This window comes from Pseudonaja textilis, chromosome 1, assembly GCF_049901715.1.
Source record: "Pseudonaja textilis isolate UNSWEBS1 chromosome 1, rPseTex1.2, whole genome shotgun sequence".
Classification (NCBI taxonomy): Eukaryota; Metazoa; Chordata; class Lepidosauria; order Squamata; family Elapidae; genus Pseudonaja; species Pseudonaja textilis.
Genome location: NC_141990.1, coordinates 125102248 through 125124515, shown reverse-complemented (window position 1 = coordinate 125124515; position 22268 = coordinate 125102248). Strand labels below are relative to the sequence as shown.

At 36.8% G+C, this 22268-nt stretch overlaps 1 protein-coding gene across 1 annotated transcript in view; it reads right to left on the bottom strand.

Annotated features, from left to right (window-relative positions):
- Window positions 1–22268, bottom strand: part of CSMD1 (CUB and Sushi multiple domains 1) — a 1143868-nt gene that overhangs the window by 835536 nt on the left and 286064 nt on the right. The window contains exon 2 of the mRNA XM_087916392.1: window positions 11346–11562. Within this exon, the coding sequence (XP_087772518.1) occupies window positions 11346–11562 (217 nt within the window). The remainder of the gene's footprint in view (window positions 1–11345; window positions 11563–22268) is intronic.

The following is a 22268-nucleotide window of genomic DNA, read 5'->3' as shown; positions in this document are numbered from 1 at the left end:
ATCCCGAACATAAACTGTTTCAACTCCTTCCCTCAAAACGACTCTATACAGCATTGCACACCAGAACAACTAGACACAAGAACAGTTTTTCTCTGAAAGCCATCACTCTGCTAAACAAATAATTCCCTCAATCCTGTTCAATTATTACAAAGTCTGCACTACTGGTAATCTTGTCATCACTCCTTATCACCCATCCTCTCCCACTTGTGACTGTATGACTGCAACTTTGTTGCTTGTATACTTACAATTTATATTGACTGTTCCTTTTATCTTTTCTTTTATGTATACTAAGAGTATTTACACCAAGACAAATTCTTTGTGTATCCAATCACACTTGGCCAATAAAGTATTCTATTCTATTCTAAAAGGAAGAAATCTATCTTAAAATATCCATTTCTCTTCAGGATTAAGTCATTCCATTTTAAAAGTACCCAATCTTTAACTGAGCCAACTCCAGTCCATCAAGAATTCTTTAGATCATTTTTCCATAACACTGAAGATGCCAACAATTGAAAGAAGAACATATTGTCAGATAATTAGCAGGCCATTATATAGTCTTTTGGATCAACCAGATAGATCTTTAAATGTGCTATCACTAGTTGTTACTGATATTATGAAAGCATCAGAGCATACATGATAACAAATGAGAAAGCAGAACTCCATCAGAGATGAAGGATGTAGGAATAAGATAGAGTTTTACTTGTGATAGAACTTTTGGGGGGGAAGCGGGGATAGCCATCATCATCAGCAGTAGCATAAATATTTCTGGAGATCTTCAGTGGGAGTTGTTTTAGAAATATGAGATCTTCATTGAGAGGGGGAAGATATTTTTTTATCATTTTGATGATCTGGGGATGGATGCCAGGCCGTGGGTACTATACGACCCATTAAACTTTGGGATAGGCCCCTGGCAGTAGAATGAATTATAAACACAATCAAGCTATCTGTAATTTACTTTATCTCCTGCTGATACTTATCATCCCCCAAAGCAAGCCAGTTTATGTTAAAAATCAAAACACATTTAATGTCTAATCTGAGCCAAATAATGTCCTACACATATTCTTCTCTGTTTCAATAGAGTAGCCTTATCTAGATCATTCTCTGGCAGAAATAACAATGGACCAGCAGAAGAATTTAAATGGACATGCCATATAAATGCAGTAGAAAAAATTCTGCATCTATTTCTGAGAGGGCAAAAGTGTATACTTGGTGGTTTATTTAAAATAAAAGTGAGCTTCCTCTCCATTTATTCATGAATCAATAATGTGTTTAAATAAAACTATCCACAAAAATGAATGAGGTTAGGATTCACATTTAATTCTGTCTCCTGTTATATTTCATCGATTAATTCACTATAGTTGTCCCTCTTACTAAATAGAAAACAAGCAAATCACATTGAACTTATTACAATGTGACTTTAACATAGAGTTGTTATTTTAGGCCTGAGGATTTAACCTTCCAAATCAGTTAATTCCATTTACAAAATCGTTTTATATTTTACTACACTTCATTTGCTTCATTTTCTTTCTTTCTTTTCTAATACTTGTTTACCTCTCTTGGAATATTTCTTATTTGATACACTGGTTTTTTGTTTGTTTGTTTTTGTTCTCCTGGCTTGGGAATGAAAATAGGTCTTATCTCTCTTTACTTTCTACAAGGAAGTAATACTACAAGGAAATAATAAATTGATTATCTTGACCTTTTCCTAACTTTTCTTGCTGTGTTAGAGACCAAACTGTTTCCAAAATGAGACCACTTATGTTTTTTTATAAAATTAGAACATTTTCATCCTATTTTGACATTCTTCCCCCCCTCCCGAGGAAGAACAGTTTTATCTATTGTCTTTTATATGTGGCTTCTTTTCTTACTAAAGTATGGCTAAATTTGTTACACAGCTGCTGCAATATGTATGAATAGAAACATAGGCTGCCGGTATTTTTTTTCGACTTCTTTCTTCTTAAACGCACCAAGGTTCACTTCTGAGTAAATGTATTTATTTTTGTGCCTTCAAGACATTGTTGACTCCCGGTGACTATCTGGGATAGTCATCGCCATTTTAATAATTACAGTTCTGCATAATCAGTTTTTTTCCCCCAATATTGAAAGGTAATCTGATACTTTGCAGTCTCCATCTGCATATGACCTCCCTCCAGTGTGCTGGGATTTCCATCCATCCATCATTATTGCTAATAAGAAATATTTGACCAAACTGAAGCTCATTAACATATGTGGAACCCTCAATAAACATGGCATTTTACAGAATAAATATAGCCAGCCAAGGAACTACAAATCTAGAGTTTGATCTGTAGGAAGGGTAGAAGGGTAAAAAAGCAGAAAGAGGTGAAAAAATAGTAACAATGTGAACAAATACAAATCACTAAACCTCTGTATTGGTTTATAGTGCAGCCAGCATTAGGTCAAATACTTTATAGAAAACTCCAGAATCTGAATTCTGGAATCCAGAATTTTGTAGAAATATTGAAAGGGAAAAGAGATGAAACCATGCAGGAATTCCTACAGTTCCATCTATTCTAGAACTGTTGTCCTTCTTGGAGCCAGCAGAGGACAGTCACCTCATAACATGCATTGTGCCGTTTGTCCTTTTTCTCCCCTTTCCTATGGAGATCCAAAGACTGATCAGACTACATCAAGTTGTCATTTAAGGACTCTTCCCAATTACCTTGTGTTTTGAGCCTAAGAACTAACACTTTTAAATAGCCTATAAATGGAGTTATTTCAATCAGTTTTTTTGAGTATCTATGAGGGGGAAATTATATGTTTTAGCTATAAATATCCCAAGGAACCTCAACTATTTCACACACCAGTCTTTCCAGCCTTGGGATATTCTAAGTTATATGAATTTCAACTCCCAGAAATCTCAGAAACTGCCATGGATAGTTGGGAAATCAGAGAGATGAAATCCACAGAACTGAGCATCAAAACTGAGATGGTAGTAGAGCATTAATAGTTATAACTTTCAAGCACCCATACCTCCAATCATCAAATTATCCCATCCCAATCCTTAAGCACCAAGAAAAAAAATAACTCCCCATTTTGATTCTGATAAGGAGATGTTGAGTTTCAAAATGCTTTGCATTGATATGTGCCTTTCTACTTTTAAAAATAAAAGTACAAAACATTTTTTTCTGGATATTAAAGGAATATGGATATTAAAGGTTATGGAAGTATTTCTTTGTATCTGTGGTACACTCTCTCATTATAATATATGTACCAGATTCCTACGTGCATTTTCTAAGCAGCTGTATCTGTCACCATCAGTGAAAACTGCAGGAACACTGCTCTTAACAGCAGATTTATAGAATAAGTAAAAAGATTTCTCTCTCTCTTTCTTCATATACATAAAGCAGAAAAAAATCCCGCAGAACCATTTTGCTACAAACATGTCAATTGTACAGGAAAGCTTAACAGTAAGTAGCCAAAAGCAAACAATTACTGAATTCAATAACATCCTAATGGAAACACATGTATCCTACTTAATGCAAGATTTTCTCCTGTATGCAAAAAGTATATACATTAGTAATTTAGGAGTATTTTTTTTGACTGTTTTAGAATTTATTGGTGTGTGTGTGTGTGTGTGAATCAATGCTAAACCAAAGATGTTGTTTCTCATGTGAATGTGATTTTGCATGCCACTGCCTTGCATCTTGTGTCTTAAGCATGTTTACTCAGATATATGTTTCAGGGAGCTTAAGGAGATTTGTTTCCAAGTAAATGTGTCTAGAATTATGATCTAGTATGTTTTAAGGATTATGTAGAAAATTAAATTGGCTTGAATATGTTTAAAGGAGCAAATGAATCCATATTCAGCAATGGGTAATTTGGAATTTGGGTTTCTGTTTCCCAAGTGAGGGTGCTGGAAAAGGATTTCTCCTCCCTGCACATTGGGAACAATTCTCATGCTATACTTTTAGGTGATTTGTATTGATTTAATCCTATTTTTTTTATTCAGTGCGCCTATATTTTTATAGAGGTCTACCTCTTGACTGTGGGCTAGCATAGAAAGGCCAATAGTTATTCTAATTTATTTTCTTTATAGGAAAGGGCACATATTATAATGACTTAATCCTACCAGACAATCAAATTGTTCAAGAAACTGCATCAAAGAGACTCCAAACACATACAGGTAGTCAAAAATGTATGTTACTAAAAGAGACAGTTGTAAAATGAGTTTTGCCCCCATTTACAGCCTTTCTTGCCACCATTGCTAAGTGAATCACTCTATTGTTCACTTAGTACCATGATTGTTAAGTGAACCTGGTTTTCCCACTGAAGGTTGCAAAAGGTGATCGCGTAACCCCGGGACAATGCAACAATCATAACTATAAACCAGTTGCCAAGGGTTTGAATTTTGATCATGTTATCATGGAGATGCTGCAACAGTCATACATGTGAAAAATGGTCATAAGTCACTTTTTTCATTGCTGTTAACACTTTCAATGGTCACTAAATGAATGGTTGTGAGTATTTTTATCTGTTTCCATTATTTATCATTTCCTTGGGCTATCATTTAGACACAATAGGATAACTATTTAATATGGGTATACTACTTATGATATCACTGTATATTTAGGGAATAACAAGCATTTTTAAGGCCTTTGAGGAAAGTGCAAAAAATTAAATGTTCTTTTTCATTTTCAAAATCTTCTACAAACTTTATACATTGAAGAAGGAACTGTAGAAATGGAAAGTGTACAGACATACTCTATTTCTCTTTTATCTTAGTAAGAATTCAAGAAACGTTATAGGTAAGAAAAAGCTGCTTACTTGGAGAAATTATCTTCTAAATATACATGGCTTGCCATCCACAACCAGCAAATAAAGTAAAGGCTTTATAACAGAAATGAAACATCACAAGGCAAACTCTCTGAGGACAACTGAGACCCACACTAGCAAAGAGACAGTTATTTATTATGCTATTTAAAATGGGAAAGTAGTTCAGTGGAGAACAGATTTAATACTTCTGTGAGGCAAACTGTGACTGAGCACAGGCTTCTGACTCACTAAGAGAAAGAAACAGAATTAATTTTGCATTTTTAAACTGTTGTATGTGGAAAAATTATCTGACTAGGTTCATCCATTATGCTAGCTGTTCTGTAGCTTCTTGTGGTTTCTTTACTTTTGGTAGAATCGCATGCAAACAAGTGATTGATCTGTGGCTTAGCTGGGAGTAAAACTAACTGCTATGATTCAAAAAGACAAAAAAAAAAGTATAAACAGCTTTAGCTGGGCATGATGCATGAACCCAGCTGGGGTAATGTTTAATTGGAATGAAAAAAGACTTGACTTGCAAAGGAAAGAGGGGTAGCCATCTAATGATGTTGGCCGATTATTTCATGATGAAAGTTAAGATATTTGCATTCTAGCTTGCTCATATACGTGATCCAGTCTATTTGAGCTGTGGCAATTTAAAAATGTTGCTAAATAAACAAACAAACAGAATAATCAAATAAATGACAATGTGAGCGAGATAATAAGTGTTCACAAAAACTGCTTTGTTTTTGCTTAGTTTGAGCTTAGTTTAAAACCTATTTTGATGTGTGTGGGGGATTTAAGAGTGGTATGCAAATCCTTGAACAGCTGATAATATTCTTTGAAATACCCTTTTATTTCTTCTATGGTAGGTAAGTTGCATGAACTAGCTTCCCAACTGTTACCCACAACCAACCATCTACCAGCCAGTTTGCTGTAAGATAGGGATGTCCAACCTTGGCAGCTATAAGACTTGTGGATTTCAAATTCCAGAATTCTCCAGACAGCCATGCTGGGAGTTGAAGTCCTGGGAGTTGAAGGCCACAGGACTTAAAGTTGCCAAGATTGAACATACCTGTGCTCTAAGAGCTCTAGGCAGTGTGCTTTGAGCAAATGGCCACAACGTACCCTGCTATCAGCTGCTGCTATTACTACTGTTCATTTGGCTAGACGAATGGCTACCTAGTTTATTTAACTATTTGGTAAAAATATATAACCACCCATCTCAAATATGTAACTCTGAAGGGCATATCAAATTAAAAACATAAACCCTATACAACACAATAACCAAAAATATAACAAAATTTGTTTCAAAAATAAAAACCATTAATAAAACATAATCTGTGAGATAACACACTGAATTTATCTAGCATTTACAGCCTTACCCAACATATTTTCTGGGTTCCCCTAATTTCTATGGAAAGGGAAAATAGGAAAAGCCCAATTAAAATGAAGGTTCTAGATCAGGGGTGTCAAACTCATGTCATCACGGTGGTGTCATGTAATGTATTGGGACTTATTTCCCCTTCGCTAAACCAGGCACAGGCATGGCCAGTGCATGATGCATCCGGCCCACAGGCCATGAGTTTGACAGCCCTGGTCTAGATAATACATTTATCGGCAAAGCTCCCTACATAAAAAGGGCCTTGCAAGGGGACATCAGGTACAAGGCTATTGACTGCAATACTAACCATATTTACCTGTGCTCATTAATGCACATCTGACATCTGCACAGGGCTTAAGTCAATTAAGACTGACAACAGGTAATGAATTCCATATGCAGCACCATTTCTAGTTTTGTTGCTGAGCAACCAACAAAAATCCTGTCTGATATTCAATGAAAAATAACCAAATAAACCACAATCTTACACATTCTAATAGAGGGATAGTCAGAAATAGACTAGAATTTGGAATGACTTTTAGAAGCCTATGTGTCAGAAAAAATTAAAAATAAGATAACAACAACAGCTAAATATAAATAGCAATGGCTAAATCAAGTTTCCAATCTAAATTTGATTGCAAAAATGCAGAAAACTTGAGGTAAGTTTTGTGTAAAAGGACTAGAAGCTCCGCCTGGTTCTTTACAAAAACAGTTATCAGCCGTTAAGCAAAGGCATTGCAAAACATTCTGATATTAATATGTTGTCACAGAGTTAATCTGCACTGCCAAATTACTCTGTTACTAGTATGATCTAGGAACCATTTTTGGAGGATATGAACAGATGATATCCTGCTCTTACCTTCGATCTACCATGAATGCAGGCTTTAGACACATTTTCCTGTTTCTGGTTTGAAGAAGTGATTTCAAGTCCCAGAATTCTCCAGCCAGCATGAGTTGCTAGGGAATTCTGGAAGTTGAAGTCCACCTGTCTTAAGATTGCCAAGGTTGAGTAACACTGTGCTGTAAAATCTTGTTTATGTGATATGCAGGACAAGGCCATCGCCTTTGAGGCTCCTGAGCTATGGAATTCTTTCACTAGAAGTAGGTTTAGAGCTCACTATTCCAATATTTTAAAAAGCAGCAAAACATTCATTTCTTTTCTTGAGCTTTTAACTGTTAAATAATTTTGATCATACTGTGATTCTAATTAGGGTCTAAGTCAACTCGCCGTAGCCAACTTGCTGTGGGACAGTTTGATGTGTCAACTTGACATGGGATAAATCACCAATTCAACACAGAATAACTCACTGTGAGATAACTAGACTCTAGACCTATTCCTCTCTTAATATTATTTGGGTAACCATCCTCCTCTTCCACATTTGTTTTATTAAAATCATTAGCTCATAACTCTGATCCCTAGGAGAACTTGTGCCACTTGGGAAAACTGCATAGGCAGACACTGGGAGAACTGGAAATGGCTGCACTGAAATTGTGGAACATAGGTGCACCGGTGTCTATTTAATTAAATCAGGCCTTTCCACTGTGGTTTCCAAAGCTAACCCAGTTTAAAGGTAGCAAAAATTCCCACCAGCCTAAATTCCTTCTCCAAAGATTTACTCTCCTTTGAAAGGAAGAGAGGGGTGGATAGGACCCCTATTTCTCCCTTCTCCTCTCAAGCTTCCAGAGGGAGAAAATGGCGGCTTCCAATAGGTGGAAGGACCAGGGTTTTGGCACTTGGAGTCCGCCAGAGCAGAAACTCTTATCCCTTCAAAGCAGCTTCTCAATTGACTCTACTAGCCAGAAGCCAAGCTTCCAATCACACCTAAGCTTGAGGAGAAGGACCTCCTTCAGCATCCCGCACTGGACTCTGATGGCTCCCAGGCAGAGAGAAGGTCAAGCAGGGATGGTGACAGGGTGATTCACTCCTGATGGCTATTGCCATGAAGGCACTTCCCACTGAAGTATCCAGCCTGGAAAAATGATTCCCACTTAGTTTGTCTTTCACAGGAGGGGCGCTGGAAAGCAAGGTGAGGAAGCCTTTGGAGAATGCAGGCTGGCAGGAACTTTCACCTCCCTTAATTATACTGATTTTATGCTGTGTTTAATATTTTGTAATTTGTTTGGAAGCTGTAAATTGCTGTATAGCAATCCGCAAGCAGAAAGATACAATCTAAAGCTAACCAGGATAAGAATATTTAAACAGCAAAAGTTTGTGTGTTCCTATGGTGAGAAATAATTCTCACTGTATTTGTTTAAACTGTTATACATAAAATGAAGTAGATATTTCTTTTAAACAGTTGAATGAAGATCTCCAATGATTTCTGTGTTTTTAAAAAATGGAATATCTCTCCCATTTTTTATTTTTTATTTTATTTTGTTGTTGTTTGTGAGTTGGTGCTGAAAATAATTGGGAAGAAAATATTTCCTAAATGTATATTGGGATCAATTAATTATGTGAATTTAATATTTTATTTGATAGGCAATTAACTTCTAGAATATCCTCTTATGATTCCATTGATTTACACTTCAACCGCTTGAAGTGTAAAATTGTTTGGAACCTATTTCTGACAGATACATATATTCACATAGATGCATATCATACATGCGCAAAGCCAGCACATCTTCTAAAGGGAAAAGTCGCTCAGACTTTCAGATGGAGCGGGCTACCTTTACTTTAAGATAATTGGGAACTGCCCACAATTGGTTGTAAGATGGATGACTGTATAAATATTTTAAATAAATAAATAATGTCTATATCAATAAAATGGGAGCCAAATACTACCCCAAAGTATTCAATTTGCAAAAATTAGTTTTTGGCTGAAATGATGATAATATCTTTAAGTAATTATTTGTACTATTAAAATTGTGTAAGTTTAGTCTCAAAGGGAACCTCACAGTTTTAAGACACGTGCGTGTAATGCATTATGCAGTGAGCAATACATTTTCATAGAATTGCACAACAGATATCATCATTCCTGACCTCAATATTGTATTTATATTTCAGCATTGTCATAAGTGCTGTTAATTGTCTAAAATAAACCGCTTGAAGTATAAAATGTGAAGAGTGTCTCCTTAGAGCTTTTTGTTCTATTTAGTTAGAACTTGCTATTTTAGTGATGGCACTCATTATCAGGACTATTTTGCTCATTACAGTGAATGTGGCAGCAAGACACTGCTGAGTCACAGATCATCATACATTTACACAATATTTTTAAAGAACAACCTAAACAGTGCTGTTATAAAAGAAGATCCTGAAGTCTGCGGACTGAGATGCTGTTGCAATACTAAAAGGGAGAAGGAATCAAGTAACCTTCCAAGGTGAAGTAGAATCTGGGAGAAGCACTGACAAAATGGAGGCAGACACCTTGTTATTTTGTTTGGCTGCCCCATTCACGACTCAAGTCGAGGCAGGAAAGAGTATTTAAGATTTCTAGTGAAAAGGCATCATAAATAAGGGGACATAAACTCCCACAGTAGATTCTTCATCATGCTAGCCACTGCAGATCCTTCTTTCTCCAGTGTGATTCAGAAAATGGAAGTAAGAGAATCAATAATAAAGCATTTGGAACTTAAGAATTAGAAGTCCAGTGATATTCTTTGCCCGCCATGCCTGACTATGTTGTGGTTCAGAAAAGAGGCTTAAGTCCTCTCTCAGGACAATCATTTCATTCAAATCTAAATTCTACAGTTCTTTTAAAATAACAGTGATCCATATATGGTTTGAAGAACCATGGCTATTCCATACTAGCAGGCTTGAAGACCTGCATTCCTATTGGCCCGGGAAAGCCGGGCTGTGATTGGATGCTGTATGCACTCTTGATTGGCTCGTATGGGGTTTGCCGCGATTGGGTAAAACCAAGCACGGCAAGCTCGAAAATCTGTCATTGGCTGCCTAGCAGCAGCCAGCTCTATAAAAAGAGCTGCCGCGGCTAGGGTTGTTGTCTCAGAATCTATCTGCTTAATAAAGAGCTGTTGTTCACTATTCACGCCTCATCTATCCATGGGACCCACCGGCCATACTTAACAATGGCGAACCACTGGAAGTTTGATCACCTACTTTACATATAGTTTTGGTTTCAAATACAAGTTATGCAAAATCTTCAGTGGATAATGTTTGGTCTATACTAATTCACTGCATTGTAGATTAAGACCCTTTTTTCCCCAATTCAACAAGTTTTCTAATGAGGGAAAATTATTTGTTCTTGGATCTTCATCCTTGATAAAGTTCTGAGAAACCATATAAATATAACTAAGGAAAGTTTTAGATTTTTCTAACATAATGTGACTATAAGAAGTAAGTCTGTAACACATGAAATCAAAATGTATTAGAATGAAAATACAGTATATAGCATTCTTCTAAATAAGCCCACTTTTAAGAAGTCTTTGAAGCAGAACTTGTTTCCTTTATGTAAAAGGAATATAAAATAACGCATAAAATGTATAAATATTAAAAAGAACATCAATTAGACTTAAAAGGAATTTTACTGTTGTGATGATATTATCTGTTCTGTTCAACAACAAGAAGCAGACTTGAAGAAAGAAATACATTTTCTTACAAGCGGGTTGTGAGCTGAATAGCAAGCCAATATGGACATCTCCATGCCTCCCCCCTCAATCTTTAATAGCAAAGCTAAATGGGTTTAAGAAATACCAAAAGTTCTCGTTTTGAACAGAAACAAAACATTTCCAACAATACATTTATCCTGGAATGCCACAATTGCTTCAGAACAATAATAAATATATAAGCATGCATGCAAGCAAACAAGCAGCCTAACAGAGATTGAATGGTCCAAGTCAGAGGTGGTATTCAGCAGGTTCTGACCAGTTCTGGAGAACCGGTAGTGGAAATTTTGAGTAGTTTGGAGAACCAGCAAATACCACCTCTAAGTGGTCCTGCCCCCATCTATTCTCTGCCTCCCCGGTCCCAGCTAATTTTCTTGCCCTGCACAGGAGAATGGAGCTGGAAAGTAGGCTAGTGGGGTGGAGAGGGAATGGAGATTTTACAGTATCCTTCCGCCCACCAAGCCATGACCATGAGGAAACATCTCTTTGCTGTTGCACAAAGCAAAAGGTTTTTGTCTTCTACAGGGAAATTCAGATGTGAAACAGCCAAACAGAGCAGTGAATAAACCACCTTCACATCACAACTTTGAATTCTATATTATTTACAAGGAGTGACTAGATTTTACTTTACCTCACTTTTAGGTTCCCTTGTTGCGGCTGCCCATCATAAACGGACAAAATATCAAAATCTTCTTCGAGGGCAAAGGTATGGAATGATAACTGTATCCTGTTACGTTCGCCTGTAATTATGATCCATGTGCAGTTGGCATAATTTGGGTAACCATGAGGGAATCCTGGGCTTTCTATCGTCCCATTGGGGCCTTGTACTAAACCTCCACAGTTCTGCCCTGGAAGACAAGAAGGGAAAGGAAAAATGAACCCAGTTTCAAACATTTTTTCCCCTCTGTCCTACGGTACATTCCACACAAAGCAGGCTTGAGATTGAAAATTTAGCATTTCAAGATGTAATTCCATGCATTCATGCAGTGTTGAACATTGAATATATTAAATGGCAACAAATTTAGCTCCCGTTGATTTTCACGAAGCCATTTCCCCCCCTCATTCTTAAAGGGATAACCATTAGGAATAGATGGGACACACTGAGATAATGCATTTTTAACAAAGACAGCATTAAGCGTTACAGAATAAACCTACATCAGAGTCACATTATTTATCCTAGAAAACATACTTCCAAATCCTTCAGTGGTGGCCACTGGTGAATTTGGACCATGAATACTACAATGTGCTCTTATTATAAGATTGGACATTTCCACTGAAAATAATGGAACAAAGTTTTAAAATGTAAATTCTAAACATCAAAGGCCCCTTATTGCATTTTTCCCCTTGCCACTTATGTTAGTGTTTTACAGTGAATGTTTAAATTGTTATTATAGTGTAAACCTTGGAAGCAGCCAAGAGAGATTACATAGTAGTGGCAAGTTATAAATAAATAAATAAATAAATAAATAAATAAATAAATAAATAAATAAATAAATAAATGTTACAGGAAAAAAACCATTTGCCTTGATGGGATCATTAGTATTGCTAATGGTGAATATGGTGAATATTTTGTTATTGGCTTCCACATTGGAAAATAAAATAATAAACTAAACTAAACTAAAAAAAATAAAAATAAAATATAAAATAAAATGTCCCCCTCTCTGAGGGAGATACATATACATATACCTATACATATACAGTATTCAGCTTTGTTCGGGTATTTTCCCACGTCATTATAGTTGTGCTTTTAAAGTTGTAGCAACATTTTGGCAGAATCTCATCTGCCATCATCAGGCTTCTGTATTGGTACAACGTTGCTACAACTTTAAAAGCACAACTATAATGACATGGGAAAATACCCGAACAAAGCTGAATACCGTACATGTAAGTACCTGTATGTATGTATGTATGTATGTATGTATGTATGTATATATGTATATATATTTGTTTTCTGAGGTTTTCACGGGTATTTGTATGTGGATCTTTGGTTATTCGGGTTTTCTCCCGCATAAAATTGGAAGTATCTAGGCGACGTTTTGATGAAGTCTCATTCATCATCTTCAGGCTTGTGCCTTTGGCTTTGTGCTTCTCGGAGTAATGTGAGCTTGCAGCTGCTTCTTCCTTTTAGCTGCTAGTGGGGGTGTGACTTGATTGGGTGGGGGCTTGGTTGTGTTCTGATTGGGTGGGGGTATGTTCTCATTGGTTGGGGGTTTGGCTGTGTTCTGATTGGCTGGGGGTGTGTTCTGTTCAGGTGGGGGCTTGGTTGTGCTCAGGTTAGTCTTAGTTGCTGGGGGATTTGAGCTGGTGAGCTGTGATCCTGTTGTTTGGCTTCATGTTTGTGGTCATGCCACATCTTCATGGTGGGCGTCCGTTCGCTTCATGTATGGGTCAGAGAGGTTTGAAGCGGGTAGTGATGCAGCTGCGGTCACACCCACACAGAAGATGAGACACGACCACAGACCAGAAGCTGTACTGCAGCTGCATCACTACCCGCTTCAAACCCCTCCGATCCATACATGAAGCGAACAGATGCCCACCATGAAGATGTGGCACGACCACGAACGCGAAGCCAAATAACAGGATCACATCTCACCAGCTCAAATCTTTATTTATTACATTTTTTTAAAAAAATGGCAGGCCTTCTCCAATCAATCAAGTGATGTACAACTCCTCAAATCTGAAATTTGCCTTAAAATAATCAAATCTTAAAACCAAGACCATATATTATTAAGTTGCAGTACACGGAATGATTTTGACAATTTAAAATGACTACTTATCCAGAGTGATAACCAAAGCAGCCTTTTCCTCAAGGCTTGGTGAAAAAGCCAAGTCTTCACAGATGTTTTGAAGATCATAAAGTACAATAGCACTTAAATGTGGAGGACACTATTAAAGAGGATAGGAGCATGTAAGTCTCTGCAATCTCTGATTGCAGGGACATATGAACGGTCCATGTTACTAGACCTTACTGGGCGAGAACCCCCCACGGCTCTGTGCTATCTCCACTTCTCTTCTCCCTATATACCAATGACTGCATCTCAAATGATCCATCTGTTAAAATACTGAAGTTTGCTGATGACACAACAATGATTGGTCTCATTCGAGACACTGATGAATCTGCATACAGACAGAAGGTTATACAACTTGCCTCGTGATGTAACCAGAACAAACTGTAGAAATGGTGGTAGACTTTAGAAGAAATCTTCCCATACTACCACCTCTTACAATACTAGACAATACAGTATCAACAGTAGAGACCTTCAAATTTCTAGGTTCTACTATATCACATGACCTAAAATGGACACCTAACTTCAAAAACGTCATCAAAAAAGCACAACAAAGAATTTTCTTTCTGCGCCAACTCAGAAAGCTCAAACTGGCCAAGAAGCTGCTGATCCAGTTCTACAGAGGAATTATTCAGTCTGTCATCTGCACCTCTATAACTGCCTGGTTTGGTTCTGCAACCCAACAGGACAGACACAGACTTCAGAGGATAATTAGGACTGCAGAAAAAAACAATTACTACCCACCTGCCTTCAATCGAGGACCTGTATAATGCACAAGACAAAAAGAGGGCTGTGAAAATATTTACAGAGCCCTCACATCCCGGACATAAACTGTTTCAACTCCTTCCCTCAAAATGACGCTAAAGAACACTGCAAACCAGAACAACTAGACACAAAAACAGTTTTTTCCCAAAAGCCATCACTCTGCTGAACAAATAATTCCCTCAACCCTGTTCAACTATTTACAAAGTGTGCACTACTATTACTGTTAATCTTCTCATCACTCCTTATCACCCATCCCCTCCCACTTGTGACTGTAGGACTGTAACTTTGTCGCTTGTATCCTTACGATTTATATTGACTGTTTCCTAGTATGATTTTATTGTTGATTGTACCCTATGACTATCATTAAGTTTTGTACATAATGATTCTTGACTCTTAATGAATGTATCTTTTCTTTATGTATACTGAGAGTATTTACACCAAGACAAATCCCTTGTGTGTCCAATCACACTTGGCCAATAAACTATTCTATTCTATTCTATTCTATTCTATTCTATTCTATTCTATTCTATTCTATTCTATTCTAGAAGTTTTAGCGGGAGAAGGGAACCCCACAGTTATCCAGACCTTAAACCGTGAAAAACATTAAAGGTTACAATAGCAACTTAAGTTGGAAGCCAACTAGGCATCAATGCAACTTTCACACTAGGTGTGCTATGACCAACTCAGGATTTGTCCATAGCTACTTGAGCTGCTGCATTCTGTACTATCCATTATTTCAACATTTTGTATGCTGCCCAGGAGTTTCAGGGGACTGAATTGGGAAACAACATCCTAATGCCTATTTAGCCACAGTGTTTTGTTGAGATCTAGTCCCAGGTCCAAAACGTACACTAGAGAGCCAATGTTCAACATCCATTGGAGGCACTGATGATATTCCCTAGGTGAGTGATGAAACATGCAAGCAAACATATAAGCTCAGAGACCACTAAGAACCCCACAGTTCACACCTGAGCTACAGATATCTTTTCTACTGAATACATTGGAGGGTTGTATGAACATTTTTTTTAAAAAGAAACCTTTCTGAAATATCCCATTTTTTTTCCCTGCATGACGTGAGTGAGCGTTGTTAGATCTCAAAAATCCCTGAATTAGGCCGACAGGAAATGTTTAAGTTTCCTTTGGTCCTGTTATGACTAAATTCTAAGATTCTACACAGAACATGTTTATTCCCAATTTGATTAGTCTATCCTACTGAACCATATGGGGGCATGCTGCTGATTAAATAGGCAATTCTGCAACAAGTAGCCTTGATTTATGACAAGCAGGGTTTTTTCTATCCATCTTGCTGAGCTCATTAATCCCTCAAATATAGATATGCCAAAGCTCAGAATTACATTGAGGCATAAAATCAATCTGTTTCATAATGAATAAAATGTCTGCAAAGAGAAAAGGTTGGGGGAGGCATTTTGTGCATAATGCTTGGACTGATGTGCAGTTTTGGCATAAATATATTCCTAACACTTGCTGTTGTACCTACAACAAAGATTATTTCAGGCAACTTTTTTATGTCCCAAATACCTGTGAATAGATTTGTGACTTTAAATATTAACTTGAAATGCTGTCAAATGTTTGTGGGAGTTTCAAAATCTTAACATAAAAGATTTAAATTTTGAAAAAGGATTTGCAGATTAAAACTATGGCCTAATAAATTACCATTTTCTACTTAATTTAAATCTGCAACTCTAATGAGTAGATATTAAAGCGGTGGAAATTCAGTAGAGAAGGATTTCCTGGCGTATCTGCCAACTGTTCAAACCAAACCATTATAAGGCAGACATTGCCACATTTCTTTCTCTAAACGTAAAGCCTTTTATAATTAAGTAGTTCCTCAAGATGTATTTATAACCTATTAAGCAGAGCTTGAATTGGGAAGGGGGGAAATCCCCACTTAGCTGCAATAGGAAACTGTCATTAGTTGCGTTTTATGAATGCTTCCTTCTTACTGTAAATTGGCCAAAAAAATAGTAATCTAGGAACAGTCAGCTTTATCTTGCTTTGTGTGTGTGTGTGTGTCTTTTAAAACAGTGTTCTGATGACTGAATGGGTGAGGAGAACTGTAATGCTTCTGGCAAGCCTCCTCATGGAGTCGATTTATTTGATTTATTCAACTGCCTGCACACAATCTCTATTGAAGGCAGACTGGATTATCTTGTTAGCAAGGATCTTATTGGTGGAAGATGCTTGACCGGGTATACAATTTCTGAAATGCAGATATACTAGAAAACTGATTGTAAAATACTATACATTAGGATTTGTTTTGGGTGGGAAGGAATGGGGGAATAGGAAAGGTTTAATAAATTCCAAATGTGTGCGTTAAGAATCAACAAGTTAATGGTAAGATTCTTTTTTTAAGGAACCTGAAGGTCAGGGGGCTAAGTGAAAATGAGAATTAATTCATACAAACTATCTGCATCAAGTTGAATGACCAAGTTCTCTGTATACAGGAAAGACTGAAATTAGAGTGAGAGACTGGCTATAATAGTAAATTATAATCTGGTTTGTTTCATTAGGACTTACTATTTTATGTTAATTGAGCCCTGGGGTTCACAAATTGTGGCTTATGACCAGATGCATGAACTAAGCCACTATTTCAACAAACTATAGTTAAAACATATCAGCTAGTAGCACAAGATATGAACCCATAGGAAGAGCCAGAAATAAAGAGAAAAAAGAAAAGGGCACATACGGTTTCAACAAATAGAGTTGGAGTGGAATTCAGTTATCATTGACAAAATTTCAGTTGTGCCTGTTTTAAGAGTAGGCTATTGTTAGTCTGGGTCAGTTTCTATATCAGCAATCTCCCAACTTGGTAATTTTAAGACTTGTGGATTTCAACTACCAGAATTCCCTAACCAGCATTTCTGGCTGAGGAATTCTGGGAGTTGAAGTCCACAAGTCCTATATACTGTATATTTATTCTTATAAGTTGAGTTGCTATGTGCAAAAAAACTTCCTAAAACTTCCTAAAATAAATAAATTAAATAAATAAACATAATGTAGTACATTGCAGAATGACATTCCGTTCTTCTCTGGCTTAGCTTTTGTAGGGGGGAATGGGAAGTTTTGTCACTAACGAAGATTTATTTTCTTAAAGCCTGAATTTCCATACAGGAGATGGGATGAAAATGTAGCAAACAAAAAGCTGAAGAGAAGAATTAGGCTTTTCTCACCCATTATGTAATTGAGCCTTAAAGAAATGTCTGAAAAAAAAAATGGTTCATACACCTAAGGGTGTCATCTGCAACTTGAAAAGCTGCAGAAGCTCAATTTTCTAGAGAAAGAAAACAGTACTTTTGTTCCAGCCTCTGGGAACTGCGGAAGTCTGAAATAAGTCTCTGAGGTGCTTTTCAACCTGTAAATGTGGAAAAACACTCCCACACACTTCATTTTAAATCAGATCTCTTGAGGGTTAGATACTACTTTATTCTCTGGGAATTTTGTTTTTGTTTTTAAATAACTTATCTATGCCTATTTCATTGTTGAATTTGCCTTCTGTACTATCTTAAATAGTTTTCTCACTTATAAAGCTCTGCCTAGAATCCCGCAATTTCAGGGTTTTTTTAATTGCAGGTTCCAATGTATTGCATTCCCTGTGGCTAAAGAAACTGACAGGAAGAAAGAGGGATGCAAAAAAATACAGAAATGCTAGTGTTTCCTTGTTTAAATGTGTATCAACTGTACAAAAATCAGAAATGAAAAAAGTCCCCCCCGCCGCGCAAGGATTAATTGCTCTAGGATGGTGAAAAGATGAAGCCATGGCTTAGGGAAGTCCATAGTTACCTAGTTAACAAAATACACCTTTCCTTTCTTTCTGTACACAGAGAAGTCTTCCTAGAAATTAAGAATTCAGAAATTTGTGCATGTGTATGAAAGGTATGAGTAATGAACCATTTATAGTATGTTTACGTCATCCTGAGCAATGTAAAATAATTACTTCATGGAGAATTATTTTTAAATATTAACCATCATATTTACTTGATAGACCCATTATGAGATTACAAAAATAGGCAGCCAGTTTGGCCTAATGTTCAAGTGCCAGCTAGTAACCAGAAGATTTGTGAGTTCTAATCTGGCCTAAGGCATGAAAGCCAGCTAGGTGATGTTGGGCCTTTCTCTTTCTCACTTTCTTTCACTCCAACCTATCTCACAGGGTTGTTGTTGTGAGGAAAATAAAAGAAGGAAAAGTATCAGGGATTTTTGCTATCTTGAGTTATAAAAAAAGCAAAGGGAGGATAAAAACAAATAAATAAAATTTAAAAATAACATTTCACATTTCAAGAACATGATAATATTCAAGAATATTATCAATATGTTATTCAAACATATGTGTAAACAGAAAGAAAACCTAGTGACTTGGCTGGCAGGAGAAATCCATGGATAATGAAAATAAGATAGTTGTGTGCTTTTATAGAACATTTAAAAAAAGGCATCTTCTTGAAATAGAAAGCTCTTTATGTCTTTCATTCTTAAAAGAATAATCTCATCCATCCCTAACCTTCTATTTAAGATGTTAAGCACATTTGCGTCCTTTTGTCATTGACCTAGTAAATGAATTTTGTACGGTACAATACGGTTCAGATGTCTGGCTTGTTCATACAGTTGGACAGAACCTTATAATAGAATAAGATATGAAGTTAGAATTAAAAGTTAAGCTCCCATTAATTGGATGGATGAAAATGACCCAACATTTTTTTTCCTAGGTCCTCTGTGATGCTATGTAACCCTGTAGAAGAAAATAGGAGAAAAAATGTTGCTGATTATATTGGTGAGTGCATACTCTGCACACATATATCTATTGAAAAACAAATTATAAATTTAGTTCCCAGCAAATATGCTCAAGTGATAATTAATAGCTATATCATGCAATGGGTTTTTTTTTTAATTATAGGACAGTAAAAAGCACTTGATGGACTTTGTACTTTATTTATTTACATTATCCTGGCATGAACACTCCCTGCTGCTTGTTCCTGCAATGTGCTGAGGGCATTGCCTTTGATTATTTCCTAGCCCATAGCAAAGGAAATTTAAAGAAAATGCTTTTCCTCTCTTCAGATAGGCCATGCCTCACTTCACCAAGGAGTGCTTGGTCATGCTGTTAGGCAACTGGATTTGGTCCTTCCATAACTATTGGAGATTGATCTACAGCTAGTCCTCGAGTTACAACTATTCATTTAAGAACCACTGAGTTACAACTGCACTGAAAAAAGTGGCCAGTTCTTGCACTTAACAACCCATAGGCAGGTGATCAAAATTTGATGCTTGACAACCTGCATACATTTATGATAGTTGCAGACAACTGGGGGTCATGTGATCACTATTTGTGATCGTCCCAGCTGGTCTCCAAAAAGGAATCACTTAATGACTGCTAATTCACTTAACAACTACATCTAGTACAGGTAGTCTTCACATAATGACCAATTACTTGTCGTCTGAAGTTACAACAAACCCCTGAAAAACTACCTATGACTCGCTTACTGAATTCCAATGGATTTCACACACACATATACACAGCCACATGACCGCATTTTAGATAGCTGGCAAGCAGCTCATCTTTATGACCAGTTGCAGCAATTTTACAACATTTTCTAATAATTTCTGGCAAAAAACCCAAATAGGAATGAATGGATTTGCTTAACAACATCTACATTTGCTTAATGACCACCACATTTGCTTTACAACCGCATAACTTGCTTAATTACCACTGCAAAAATTCATAAAATCAGACTAGTCGCATCAGTGCTTCAACTTACAACCATCATGATTTACAGTAGAAACTCCAGGCTCCATTATGGTCATACGTTGAGGATTGCCCGTATTTTAAGCAAGATATTAGATTGATTTTCAACTCTGCGCAAAGCTTGGTCCCAAAAGGTGAATCCATAAAAGATTAATAAACTAATACTATTCCCTATCTTGCTCAAGTGACAGCCTGTAGAACAAATTACATTAAATAACAAAAGATGAATTTTATTGCTAATATTAACATCTGTACTCTGTACATTAGGATGAAACAATATTTAATGTTGGGACATGGGATTGCAGTTTTCTATTTTAATAAACTTATCTATGTTCAGACATCCACCATATAGCTAGATGATTGCATTGTGTCTATGAAATTTTATTCAAACAGATATTCTCTTTTCAGCACAGTAAACTACAAAAGAATAACAAATATAAACTCACATAAACTGTAATGTATAAATAGCCTAGTAAATGGATGTTTTAAAATGAAATATTACACATCTTGAAAGCTTTGGTTTGGTGCCATTACTAAGAACAACAGTAAAATCAACTTATCATTCTCATTAGATTTTATCTTCTTAGTTCCCTTGCCTAACCTGATAAATAGCATATAGACAAGATTCAAGAGTCAGACTACAGGAATGTCACCTCAAATCACTATTTTGTGAGATGGATGTCTATAAAAATGTTTAAATAATTAAAGAAACATTGCAATCTCTTCCAAACTTCTATCCGAAAAGGTTTATTTTGTAAAATTTTCCAGGTCGGCATCTACTCAGATTAAGATACTCCAGGAATCAGAACAGCAATAGTAGCAAATACAGACATTCATATAGAGTATTCCTTTTTTCCTTTCTCTATTGAAGAAAATTGGTGTGTAATTCTTAAGTTATGCACAGAGTGCTCCAACAGAGAAAGAATTGAAGGGAGTTAGTTTCAAAAGAAAGTCTAGAGATACATATTTTGTGTGCATGCATGTGTGTGTACAAATAAATGGGGACAATAGGACAGGGACAGTAGGCACAATTGTGGACTTATGCACGTCCCTTACAGACCTCTTAGGAATAGGGTGAGGTCAATAGGGATAGTTTAAGGTTAAAGGAGTGGCCGTTAAAGGATGTAACAACATAATCAGGTAGTGCATTCCAGGCATTGACCACTCCGTTGCTGAAGTTGTACTTTCTGCAATCAAGTTTGGAGCAGTTTATATAGTATCACAAACCTGGCCCTAAGGGAAATTTTCCAGAACACAAGCAGTCAGATCTCCCCAAATGGAAAGAAATGTCTAGGTCAGTGTTTCTCAACCTTGGCAATGTGAAGATGTGTAGACTTCAACTCCCAGGATTCCCCAGACACCATGATTGAGAAATACTGATCTAGATAATCAAATATCAAAAGTTCAATTGACTCGGGTGATTTTTTTTTTTCAGTCTGAGTTTTAGTCCTGGGCCCTGAATTGGTGAATGACAACTGAATGCAAAGCTACCTTTTTTCCTTTGGAACATGAGTTACAGGATTTTCTGAGAATTAACCCAGCACTCTTGTTTGCAGCTTTCTATAGACATGAACTGACTATTGAGTGGCAGGCTGGCGCACATGCATGCAGGTGCAGCTCGATTTCTGTGTGCAGCAGGTTGGCATGCGCACATGCGCATGCAAATCGACTTGCTCATGTTGAGCTGCACACATGTGGCCATGCACACTGGTCTGCTGTTCATGCAAGTTGAGCAGCGCGTGTGCACTGGCCTGCCACTCGTACAAGTTGAACTGTGTGTGTACTGATCCACTGCTCACATGGCCTGGTTCCAAATAGGCCACAGCCCAGTAGTGGGCTGTGGCCCAGGGGTGGGGGCACTTGCTCTAACTAATTGACTTCCTCTGCGCTAGCAAAGTGAAGCCTGGAAGCATCCAAATTCTCTGCAGTCTAAGTGTACTTACTTAGTGTACAGCATGAATTTGTGTATGCTGGCATTGTAAAATTTCACAGATCTTAAAAACTCTGGAATGGTTGTGGAGATAGAATACTGGTTTGATTTCTTTATTAAGAGACTGGTTTAAAAATCAGAAATGTTTTCTCTGCTTTTATTTGTTTTTACAGATAGACAGACAGACAGAATGATTGAATTTGGCTAAGAATGCTGCTGCAATCAAGTATTCTATATTCTATGTATTATGTGGTTAAAGATGCTGAGCTTATCAGCTGGAAAGCTGACACCCCAGGTTCAAGACCCAAGTGCTGT